Source organism: Phyllobates terribilis, unplaced genomic scaffold (genome assembly GCF_046119375.1).
Source record: "Phyllobates terribilis strain yellow unplaced genomic scaffold, ASM4611937v1 Scaffold_9__5_contigs__length_417890890, whole genome shotgun sequence".
Classification (NCBI taxonomy): domain Eukaryota; kingdom Metazoa; phylum Chordata; class Amphibia; order Anura; family Dendrobatidae; genus Phyllobates; species Phyllobates terribilis.
Genome location: NW_027362769.1, coordinates 385,876,408 through 385,888,943, shown reverse-complemented (window position 1 = coordinate 385,888,943; position 12,536 = coordinate 385,876,408). Strand labels below are relative to the sequence as shown.

At 42.8% G+C, this 12,536-nt stretch overlaps 1 protein-coding gene across 1 annotated transcript; it reads left to right on the top strand.

Moving 5' to 3' along the window:
• The first annotated feature begins 3,623 nt into the window (after nucleotides 1-3,623).
• On the top strand, nucleotides 3,624-12,359 carry LOC141161418 (uncharacterized). Its single transcript, XM_073646229.1, has 3 exons — nucleotides 3,624-5,216; nucleotides 7,740-7,828; nucleotides 10,440-12,359. The coding sequence occupies exons 1-3, from the start codon at nucleotides 3,651-3,653 to the stop codon at nucleotides 12,052-12,054; spliced, it is 3,270 nt and encodes a 1,089-aa protein (XP_073502330.1). The 5' UTR covers nucleotides 3,624-3,650; the 3' UTR covers nucleotides 12,055-12,359.
• The last annotated feature ends 177 nt before the right edge of the window (nucleotides 12,360-12,536 follow it).

The window sequence follows — 12,536 nt, the reverse complement described above, 5'->3', positions numbered from 1 at the left end:
TGTACTGTATGGAGGACTTTGTGGGACCCATTATACTGTATGGAGGACTCCGTGAGACCCATTATACTGTATGGAGCACTATATGGGGCCCATTATTTTGTATGGAGGACTGTGTGGGGCCCATTATGCTGTATACTGGTTGGCCCGCAACTTTGTCCGAGTTTTTTACACACGTGGTAAGAATTGTTAGTACCCCTCATTTAATGAAAGAAAAACCCACAATGGTCACAGAAATAACTTGAATCTGACAAAAATAACAATAAATTAAAAATCTATGAAAATGAACAAATGAAAGTCAGACATTGCTTTTCTGCTTCCACGGAATTTAAAAAAAAATGAAACTCATGAAATCGGCCTGGACAGAAATGATGGTTCTTCTTAACTTAATATTTTGTTGAACAACCTTTTGAGGCAATCACTGCAATCAGCCGATTCCTGTAACTGTCAATGAGACTTCTGCACCTCTCGACAGATATTTTGGCGACTCCTCATGAGCAAACTGCTCCAGTTGTCTCGTGTTTGAAGGTTGCCTTTTCCAGAAATCATGTTTCAGCTCTTTCCAAAGATGCTCAATAGGATTTAGGTCAGGTCTCATAGAAGGTCCCTTCAGATTAGTCCAATGTTTTCTTCTTAGCCATTCTTGGGTGTTTTTAGCTGTGTTTTGGGTCATTATCCTGTTGCAAGACCCATGTCCTGCGACTGAGACCAAGCTTTCTGACACTGGGTAGCACATTTCTCTCTAGAATCCCTTGATAGTCTTGAGATTTCATTGCACCCTGCACAGATTCAAGACACCCTGTGCCAGATGCAGCAAAGCAGCCCCAGAACATAAAAGAGCCTCCTCCATGTTTCACAGTAGGGACAGTGTTCTTTTCTTGATATGCTTAATTTTTCCGTCTGTGAACATAGAGCTGATGTACCTTGCCAAAAGCTTCCATTTTTGTCTCATCTGTCCATAGGACATTCTCCCAGAAACTTTGTGGCTTGTCAACATGTAGTTTGACAAATTCCAGTCTGGCTTTTTTATTATTTTTTTACAACAATGGTGTTCTCCTTGGTCATTTCCCATGAAGTCTACTTTGGATGAAACAACGACGGATGCTGTGATCTGACACTGATGTTCCTTGAGCTTGAAGTTCACCTTTAATCTCTTTAGAAGTTTTCTTGGGCTCTTTTGTTACCATTCGTATTATCAGTCTCTTTTATTTGTCATCAATTTTCCTCCTGCGGCCACGTCCAGGGAGGTTGGCTACAGTCCCATGGATCTTAAATTTCTCAATAATATGTGCCACTGTAGTCACAGGAACATCAAGATGCTTGGAGATGGTCTTATAACCTTTACCTTTAACATGCTTGTCTATAATTTTCTTTCTAATCTCCTGAGACAACTCTTTCCTATGCTTCCTCTGGTCCATGTTGAGTGTGGTACACACCATGTCACCAAACAGCACAGTGAGTATCTGTAGCCCTATATACAGGCCCACTGACTGATTACAAGATTGTAGACACCTGTGATGCTAATACACAACTTGATTAAACATGTCCCTTTTGTCACATTATTTTCAGGGGTACCAGCATTTCTGTCCAGGCCTATTTCATGAGTTTATTTTTTTTAATAATTCTGTGGAAACAGAAAAGCAATGTCTGACTTTCATTTGTTAATTTTCATAGATTTTTAATTTATTATTACTTTTGTCAGGTTCAAGTTATTTATGTGACCATTGTGGGTTTTTCTTTAATTAATCAAGGGGTACCAACAATTTTCCCAAAAAAAAGAAAAACAAAAAATTAAATAATTGTCGGGGTCACAGAAGAGCATATCTTACTACTTTGCAGCCTTTACATATTAATTTTCCTCCATTTGAAGTCCTAAATTCCTCTTTCATTGCCCCATAAAGTATGATGCCCACAAAAGTGCACCCCAAACACAGTATGATACCCCCCAGGTGAATTCCTCCACATGCACAGTATAATGACCCTACTGTACCCCACCTCAACTCCCAGGGCAAAGTATGGTGACCCCAACACAGTATGATCCCCACACAGCTCTCAATGCAGTATGATGGCCCCACACTGTGTAATTGCCCCACACAGCCCTCCAAACAGTATGGACCCCACATAAACCTTCACACTGTATAATTGCTTGCATACAGTATAATGGCCCCACATAACCCACCAAATATTATAATAGTTCCATATAGCCTTTCATATAGTATAATGCACCCCCATGGTCCTCCATGCAAAATAATAAACTCCCCATGGTCCTGTATACAATATAATGCATCCCACATGGTCCTCCATACAATTTAATGCACCACCATGGTCCTCCATAGAATATAATGCACCACCATGGTCCTCCATATAATATAATGCACCACCATGGTCCTCCATATAATATAATGCACCACCATGGTCCTCCATATAATATAATGCACCACCATGGTCCTCCATATAATATAATGCACCACCATGGTCCTCCATATAATATAATGTACCACCATGGTCCTCCATATAACATAATGCACCACCGCGGTCCTCCATATAATATAATGCACCATCATGGTCCTCCATATAATATAATGCACCACCGTGGTCCTCCATATAATATAATGCACCACCGTGGTCCTCCATATAATATAATGCACCACCGTGGTCCTCCATATAATATAATGCACCACCATGGTCCTCCATATAATATAATGCACCACCATGGTCCTCCACACAATACAATGCAGCCCCCATAGAATATAATGCAGCCCCCATAGGGCATAGTGCAGCCACAGTCCTCCAGTATTATGGCTACCACATACTCACCGATTTAAACAAAATAAATACACTCTTATCACATGACGCTCCCTTCTCCATCATTGCTTTCAACTGTATCGGCACCGGTCGATACAATTGAATGCAGGTTGGAGGGGGAGCCCGATGTGGGAGGGGCTCGATGCAGGCACTGACACCGCCCCCCCCCCCGGCTCACGGGTCCCATAGCATTCTCGTGACCTGTCACCATTGGCGGTACGCTACTGAAAGGGTTAATGCATAATAAATAAGAAATGAAAACTCCTGTCTACATAGACCCTCACCGACAGAGAGAGCAGGGAAGAAACCAGAAAAAGTAACACAGACAATCTATTTCACCAACAGATCATCTGCCCTTGAGTACGGACAGAAAAGAACTCAGTGGTCGGCCATATAGGCTGACAGGTCAGCTCATGAATTGCTATCACCTGTCCTGTGATTTCTACCATTGTTGCTGCTGAACGACAACAAGGAATGAAACTTTTTTTATGATGTGAATGTCTCTCTGAGGAGAAAAATAGTTGTGAGGAGCTCCACGTTTATCCTTCTGGTGGGTTGTTTGTGTAATCCCACCTTCCCCCCAATGTAAATGATAACAATATATAAAAGTACGAGACTGCATCCATACAGATCATACACCTTGCTGGTGATTTGTAATATTCTCATCATTTACCAGGATTCGGTATACTACAAGCAGCAGCGAAGGTTCTGCAGCTCCTGAGACTACCGACTGTACACATAGACTATGGCTTCCAGAGCTGCAGGGGTTAATTGCTCCGGAGAAACTCTCCTCCACCACTTGTGTGAAGAAACTTTTTCACTTTCGGTTCCTGCTCTTTCCCACCACAATGGCGTCTGCTGAGCTGAGGGACGAGCTGAACTGCTCCATCTGCCTGAGCCTCTATACAGATCCCGTATCCCTGAGATGTGGACACAACTTCTGCCGCTCGTGTATTGTGAGTGTGCTGGATGCCCAGGAGGCGGCTGGAGGGTATTCCTGTCCTGACTGCAGAGCAGAATATCCGGAGCGTCCGGCCCTGGAGAAGAACCGGAAGCTGAGGAACATAGTGGAGCGTTTCTCATCTACTCAGCCTGATATGGAGGAGACCAGAATCTTCTGCACTTACTGTACAAAGTCTCCTGTACCGGCAGTAAGGACATGTCTTCATTGTGAGGCGTCTTTTTGTGAAAAGCACCTGACCAGACACAGTAAGTCACCAGAACATACCTTAGTTGACCCCACTGTTACCCTGGACGAAAGAAAATGCTCCACACACAAGGAGGTGCTGAAATATTACTGTCCTATAGAGGGCGCCTGTCTCTGTGTGTCCTGCTGGGGGGCCGGAGACCACAAGGGACATGATTTGGAGCCACTGAACATGGCCTACGAGAAGAAGAAAAGGGAAATTAAACCTGTCTTTGAGAATATTAAATCCAAAAGAAAAGAAGCTGAAAAAAGAATTCAGAATCTGAAGGATCATCGGACAGAACAGGAAAAGAAATCAGCCGGACTCGCCGACAGAGTCACTCTGCTGTTTACTGATCTCAGGAAGAAGCTGGATGATCTAGAAAAGAAAATCCAGGGAGAGATTTCCAGGCAGAAGGATCAGATGTCACTGTCAGTCACTGAACTGGTCAAAACAATGGAGCTTCACGTGAACAAGCTGACCAAGGACATTAATCATCTTGAAGGATTATGTACTATCACTGATCCACTGACCTTTCTACAAGACGTAAACACTGGTGACATCAGTGACGGGAGCAGTGATGTCATCGGTGATGTAAGAGATGCTCCGTGTATGGATGAGGGCCTAGTCTCACAGATATTACACAGAGGACTGGGGAACTTTACCAATGATCTGATTGATATGAAGAAGAAGAGACAGTTCCCAGTGATGGAGAAATCTGACTTATTACTGGATATAGACACGGCTCAGAATAACATCATTATATCTCAGGATCTCAGATCTGCTTCTTATTCCGCTACATCACAGAACAGACCCGATGGGCCCAAGAGGTTCAAATCCCGTCAGGTATTAAGTTCCTGCAGCTTCTCCTCTGGGAGACATTACTGGGAGGTGGACGTGAGTCAGGCAAAGAAATGGATTATTGGAGTGGTGGAGGAAAGTCTGGAGAGGAAGGTGAACGGAAATGAATCTTATATTGGTTATAATGACAAATCCTGGGCTTTGAAGATCATTGAAACTTTTGGATTCATTCATAACAATATCTATACAACACTGGCATCAGATTCTCCTGTGCGGGTTGTGGGGATCTATCTGGATTATGAGGCCGGGCATCTGTCTTTCTATCAGGTGTGTGGGCCCATCAGACACTTATACACCTTCACTGCCTCCTTCTCTGAGCCGCTCTATGCCGCTTTATATTTATATGAAGGTTCCACCATCAAAATAATGGAATAATTACAAAAAGTTGGCCTCTGTAAAGCCATAAAATTCATCTCCACCTTCTATCATCCTTACATTTTCAGGTTCAAAACTCTGTGCTACTTAATTTTTTTTTTTTTTTGATAATGGTTCAATCTTTTTTTGTTTTAATTATACAATTCTACAAATCATCTCTATAGACATAGTTTTAAGAGATCACATACTGTACTACCTGTGGCCACCAGTTGAGGGAGCTCATGAGCCTCATTGTATACACTGTATCCAGTGAGCTCCCCCAAGTGGTGGCTGCACATAACGAGCGTCCAAGTAATTGATGTATTCATGATCCAGACATGATCTGACCTTTGTCTCCTCCCAATAGGTTTATCCAGAATTATCCAAAATAATATACTGCACTCTATTGTATACGTCATATTTCCCTTTTTTCGTTGATTTCCTATTGAAATGCTATAAATCTTTTCTACAGATCGATTATGAGTCTAATACGCACCTAATTTGTCATCCTAGCTATTCAATATATGGTTAGATCAATTAATTCTAAAAACATGTCCATCTTCACAGCCATTATTGTCTATAAATATCTAAAAAGATACTGATTTAAAAAAAATACTATTGTTTCATGCATACAGTCTTTGTATAGACCTATGTGTCTCCATGGTAACAGACAACAAATTCCCCCAGTGTAGTCAGATCCTGCACTCACATCTTTTATATTTCATTCTCGGTGAATTTTCCCATGAGGATAGAAAGCAGAAGGAAATAGGAGAGCAGGACCCGACCACCCAAGGTTTGTTGCCTGTTACCATGAAAATATATAGCTGTATATGAAAAAAATAATACATTTTTAATTAAAGCGTATTGTAAAGTTGCTTCATTTCTTACTTTACATGCATTCAGTTAATAACATCAGTTTTCTTGTGAATTTGGAAATAGGGTTTAATATTTAATATCGAGATAATATGATACTCCGGCACTTGTTTCAGGCATAAAACGAAAATAAAATCACAAAATAAGAAGCAGATACAATGCAGAGCTTTCGCGGATAAAGAAAAAAAATAATCCAGAAACATTTTATAGATTTCTGATAATTCAGAATTCATGATCATATCTGATGCTGAATTATATGTATGCTACTGTCTGTGTCAGGCTGCTGTATTACAGGTGGGGGCTTCATCCCAATTTTACAAATATCAATTTTGTATTATTCGATTGTCACTTTCTTGTTCACTTTACTTCTAATAAAATGATCATACTGATATTGTCGGACATTTTCTGGAGACGATCAATGAGATCCAATCGCTGAAATTACTTTATGATCTGATTTTTTTTTTTTTTGAAAGCCCGAATTCGTTCTCTCTACCCGAGTGCGCTTAAAAAAGTGACTAAGTGCCTCAAAAAAAAAGTGAACTAGGCTGCTGGTATCTTGAAACCCTCTCCAAAAAGAGAAGGGTCTCCCAACCCATTACCGGTCCCTCCGAGCCAAAAGGCCACAGCGAGGGTCAGGGACAAATAGCCTCTTCTAGCCAAAACCAAAGGAGACCCAATCCTACTCCCAGCATCTGTCTGACTTCCCAACCAAGCGAGAACTGGGAGCCTTAGACTGAGCTCTCCTCCCGGAAAAGGGGAGCCAAGGTGCTGCTCTACCAGAAGAGGGGAGCCAGGGTCCAGGGGGAAGCGGAACCTGATCTGATGTAAAACATGAGTTACCGTACGCTCAGACAGTACCACCTTTGTCCCTTATATAGGATCAGTGAGGGTCTCATCGCCCACTCCCCAATATTACCATGGAGAACTGTATGCTCACATGCCACATTCTCCTACTGGATGGAGAGTATCAGGGGCTCCCTGGATGGGTAACAGAGGGTGGGTGCAGGGGTCACCATGTGCCAAGGTCTATTAATTGAGGGAGAGGTGGGGAGACAAACCAGCACAATAGTGCATTATCCAGACAATAGCGTTATCGGGTGATGCGGCTATGGTCACCTTGTGGTGTTGTGAGAAAGCACAGCAACTGAGAGGGCTCAATACAGAAATCCAGCTGCTGCTGCTCCGCAGGTTGGAGAAACCAACGTAGAAATCAAATATAGGAGGTGCGGGAAAGCTGCGCTGCTGGTCGGTATTAAATAAGACTGTCCAGAGTATTTTCAGATTATTTGGGATTTTATTCTCAGCGCGTTTCAAAGTATCTATAACTTTTTTATCATGAGAAACTACAGAAAAGTAGAAACTTTTCTGCGGTTTGTCCTGATGAAGAAGTTATAGATACTTTGAAATGCGCTGAGAATAAAACTGCAAATAATCTAAAAATACTCTGGACTCCCTGGATATTCTTATTTAATAGCGACCAGAAGGGGTGTAACAATCGCGGTCACAGAGGTTGCGACCGCGACGGGGCCAATTCGGGAGTGGGGTCCGCCGATGCCTATTTTAGGTGAATGTGCATCCGAGGAAGCATATGCAGCTGAATTGTATTGCTGTGCAGGGACCTAGCGAGTCCCTTCACTGCAATATACGCTTTTGGTCAATTAGAGGCCGGCAGCTGACGTCACACCGTCAGTCACGAGCACACTGAAATCAGTTACAGAAGAGGAGGCCGCACGTCGTGGGAGCAAAGGAAGGTAAGAAGAATAGTTTATTTTTTTATTTATTGTATTGGAAAAGAACGGCAGAACATTATACCAGGGAAGGGCCCAAGAAGGGGAGCATAATACAAGGGAGGGGCCAGGATGGGGAGCATTATACAAGGGATAGGTCCAGGATTGCGGAGCCTTATAACAGGAATGGGCCCAGGATAGGGGGCATTATACAAGGAATGGACCCAGGATGGGGAGCATTATACAAGGAATGGGCCCAGGATGGGGAGCATTATACCAGGAAGAGGCTCAGAATGGTGGCATTATACAAGGAAGGGGTCCAGGATGGGGGGTCATTATACCAGGAAGGGGCCCAGGATAGGGATCATTATACCGGGAAGGGGCCCAGGATAGGGATCATTATACCGGGAAGGGGCCCAGGATGGGGGGCATTATACAAGGAATGGACCCAGGATGGGGAGCATTATACAAGGAATGGGCCCAGGATGGGGAGCATTATACCGGGAAGGGGCCCAGGATGGGGGACAGTATATCAGGCAGGGGACCAGGATGTGGTGCAGTATACCAGGATGGAGGTCATTGTTAAATGATGGGGGACAATATACCAGTAAGGGGACATTGTTATAAGATGAGGACGTTATACCAGAAAGGAGCCAATGATGGGGGATATTATTCCAGGATGGGGGACATTATTACAGTTAGGGGCCCTGGACAGGGAACATTATTACTGGAAGGGGCTCAGGATGGGGGGACATTATACCAGGAAGGGGCCCAGGATGGGGGACAGTATATCAGGCAGGGGCCCTGGATGGGGCACAGTATACCAGGATGGAGGTCATTGTTAAATGATGGTGGACATTATACCAGGAAGGGGACCAGGACAGGGGACATTGTTATAAGATGGGGACGTTATACCAGAAAGGGACCAATGATGGAGGATATTATTCCAGGATGGGAAGCATTGTTACAGGAAGGGGCCAGGATGGGGCACATTATTACAGTAAGGGACCAAGGACAGGGGACATTATTACTGGAAGGGGCTCAGGATGGGGGGACATTATACCAGGAAGAGGCCCAGGACTGGAAATATTATAACAGGAAGGGGCACAGGATGGGGGACATTATACCTGGAAGGGGCATAGGATGAGAGACTTTATTACAGGATGGGGACTACAATGGGGGAAGTTATTACAGGAAACAGCCAGGATGGGGGACATTATTAGATGGGGCAGACACGCATGTCATTATAGGATCTAGAATGCTACAAGGGCCCATACATCTTACCAACATGCAGGCAACTCACCCTTACTGTAACACTTACCAATTGATCAGTCAACCCAGAGAACTAATTAGGGCCAAAGGTGAACACAGAAAAAGCTTCAGCCTGTACTGCAGGCAGTGTGGTTTGCTCTAGTTATACAACACACATCTGCAGCAGCTAAAGTCGGCATTCTGAGGTTTTACAGCTTCTGAGGCACAGTACTGTATGATGTTCATCTGAGATTTTTGTTCACATTTCATTCTCTCATTCCAGTATATGCAGAATATACAACAGCATATCATTCTAAAACCATAATGTAGTACAAACATATTTATGTGTGACAACCATTTGGACCAGTCCACATGCATGAGAGTGCTGCCATTTATGAGAGATTGCAAAGATTGCCACAATAAAGTGGAGAATAGAGGATTATTCCTGTGAGTTAATAAAGTACAGTATCTATTGACATGGATGGCGAAGCTTAGCTGCCATAAATTCGAGAATTTGCTAATGGAGTATATAATTTTATTCCTGACTGTGAGAACTGTTACACCATAAAATTCTGAATACTGATGTTTGAGTGTGAAGACAATTGCAATTCCAGAGATTACTGCATACTGCTGCCTATGTTTAAGGGGCTGATACATAGTAACTACAAAGTAAGCTGCACGCAAAATGCAGAGAAGAGCTACTGCAGTGCACTAGTGGACATGAGAAGTGACTTTGAGGAAGGCTGTGACTAGCACTGTAGATGTGTGCTGTTGTGTATTGTGACAGAACAAAAAGACTGCGAGTGATGGAGGTGCTGCTGAAGTGTTTGCCAGCAGACCGTCAAAAGTACAAGCAAAGTGTCAGCTCACTGCAGTATGTAAACGGTTGTATGTTTGAGTTGGCAAGCAGCATGAAAACAAACTCTGGTCATATAGGTTGTCACCCATTTTTATAGGAAAACGAAAAAGGATTTATTTGCAAAGGAATTCTTCATATTTTTTGGGGAAATGTGCTAAATAATGGGTACAACTTAGGCTTGTCCTCCATAATAACAATATGTCACTCACAAGCCTATGTAAATTATAACAATATTGGCAATTTCTCAATGATTTGAATGTTTCTTTACAAGGAGAAGAAAATGGTGTGACGAGTTCACTGGTTGTTCTTCTGGTTTGTTGTTTGTACGATGTTATTGTCCCCGCTAGTGATGCCTCCTTATTCTTAATATAATAATAAAATATTATAAGTAACCAAGAAACTCCATGATTGTATAAAATTACGAGGCTGCAGGCTGGGCACATCCCTTCTGAGGTTCTGCAGCAACTGAGAAATATCACTGAACACATAGTGTGACTATGGCTTCCAGAACTCCAAGGGTTAAAGAAACTCTCCGCCCTGCTCGCGTGAAGAAGCATTTCAGCTTTCTACAATGGCGTCTGCTGAGCTGAGGGACGAGCTGAACTGCTCCATCTGCCTGAGCCTCTATACAGATCCCGTATCCCTGAGATGTGGACACAACTTCTGCCGCTCGTGTATTGTGAGTGTGCTGGATGCCCAGGAGGCGGCTGGAGGGTATTCCTGTCCTGACTGCAGAGCAGAATATCCGGGGCGTCCGGCCCTGGAGAAGAACCGGAAGCTGAGGAACATAGTGGAGCGTTTCTCATCTACTCAGCCTGATATGGAGGAGTACAGAATCTTCTGTACTTACTGTGATTCTCCTGTACCGGCTGTAAGGACATGTCTTCATTGTGAGGCGTCTTTTTGTGAAAAGCACCTGACCAGACACAGTAAGTCATCAGAACATACCTTAGTTGACCCCACTGTTACTCTGGAGGAAAGAAAATGCTCCACACACAAGGAGATGCTGAAATACTACTGTCCTGAGGACGAGGCCTGTATCTGTGTGTCCTGCTGGGTGGCCGGAGACCACAAGGGACATGACGTGGAGCTACTGGATGTGGCCTCTGAGAAGAAGAAGGAGAAAATAAGATTTGTCTTTGACAAACTGAAATCCGAAAGAAAAGAAGTCAAAAAGAGAATCCAAAATCTAATGAATCATGAGACAAAAGAGGAAGAGAAGTCAGCCGGACTCGCTGATAGAGTCTCTGGTCTGTTTACTGATCTCAGGAAGAAGCTGGATCATCTAGAAAACAGAATCAGGGGAGCGATCTCCAGACAGCAGAATCTGGTGTCATTCTCAGTTTCTTTCCTGATCGGAATGGTGGATCTTCACTTAGACGAGCTGACCAAGAACATTAATCAACTGGAGAGATTATGTGATAACTCTGATCCACTGACCGTCCTGCACCAAGATTTAAAAAGTGTTGACATAAGAGAATGGAGCTGTGATTTCCTCACTGATGTAAGAAGTGCTTATTGTTTTGATAAAGACATAATTTCGCTGGAATTACACAGAGAATTCTTACACTTTGCCGATGATCTGATTGATATGAAGATAAAGAGAAATTTCTCAGTGATGGAGAAATCGGACATATTACTGGATATAGACACGGCTAATAATAACATTAGTATATCTCAGGATCTCAGATCTGCTTCTCATACTGCTACATCACAGAACAGACCCGATGGGCCCAAGAGGTTCAAGTCCCGTCAGGTATTAAGTTCCTGCAGCTTCTCCTCCGGGAGACATTACTGGGAGGTGGACGTGAGTCAGGCGAGGAGCTGGATGATAGGGGTGGCCGGGGAAAGTCTGGAAAGGAAGATCAATGAATCTTATATTGGTTTTAATGAGAAATCCTGGGCCATCAAGTGTGAGAAAAACCTATTTGCAAGTCATAACAATATCCATAATCAACTGGTATTATTGTCTCCTGTGCGGGCTGTGGGGATCTATCTGGATTATGAGGCCGGGCGTCTGTCCTTCTATGAGCTGTGTGACCCTATCCATCACTTGCACACCTTCACCGCCTCCTTCTCCGAGCCGCTCTATGCCGCTTTACATCTGTATGATAATTGCGCCATCAGAATCATAAAATAATTACAACTAAATGGCAAATGTAACGCACAAAGTCAACCTTCACCTCCTGTCAGACTTCCATTTTTAGATCCAACCTTCTGTGCTATTATGTCAGTGATCAGAGGATCTTCAAGTGCCCCACTGAGACAAAAAAAGAATAATTGAAGGTGATTTTTTTTTTTTTTGACAAATAAAAGCAAAAATCATATTTTTACTGTATAAAACCCTTTATTGTATATAATGCAAACAGGAAAAAAGAAACATAATTGGTATTACAATATCCATAACAAACCATACGATAAAATATACATATTGTTTAATCAAAATGTGTGTTTTTGTCCATTCTGTCTCTTTAAAAAGTAGATTAAATATGATTGGAAATTCATATCGACTTCAAGTAGAGAACTAACAATAAAAATTACAACAAAAATGTGATGCTTTTAAGTCTAAAACGTGATTTAGTATTTAAGGGGGTTCTCTGTAAATAGAAAAAAATATAGAAG

What these genes read in the sequence shown, in the direction of transcription:
- LOC141161418 (XM_073646229.1), top strand. Translation starts at nt 3,651, where the DNA reads ATGGCGTCTGCTGAGCTGAGGGACGAGCTGAACTGCTCCATCTGCCTG. An exon ending in AAGGTTCCACCATCAAAATA is followed by an intron (nt 5,217 to 7,739) that starts ATGGAATAATTA and finishes TTGGTCAATTAG; the next exon opens with AGGCCGGCAGCTGACGTCAC. An exon ending in CGTCGTGGGAGCAAAGGAAG is followed by an intron (nt 7,829 to 10,439) that starts GTAAGAAGAATA and finishes CAAGGGTTAAAG; the next exon opens with AAACTCTCCGCCCTGCTCGC.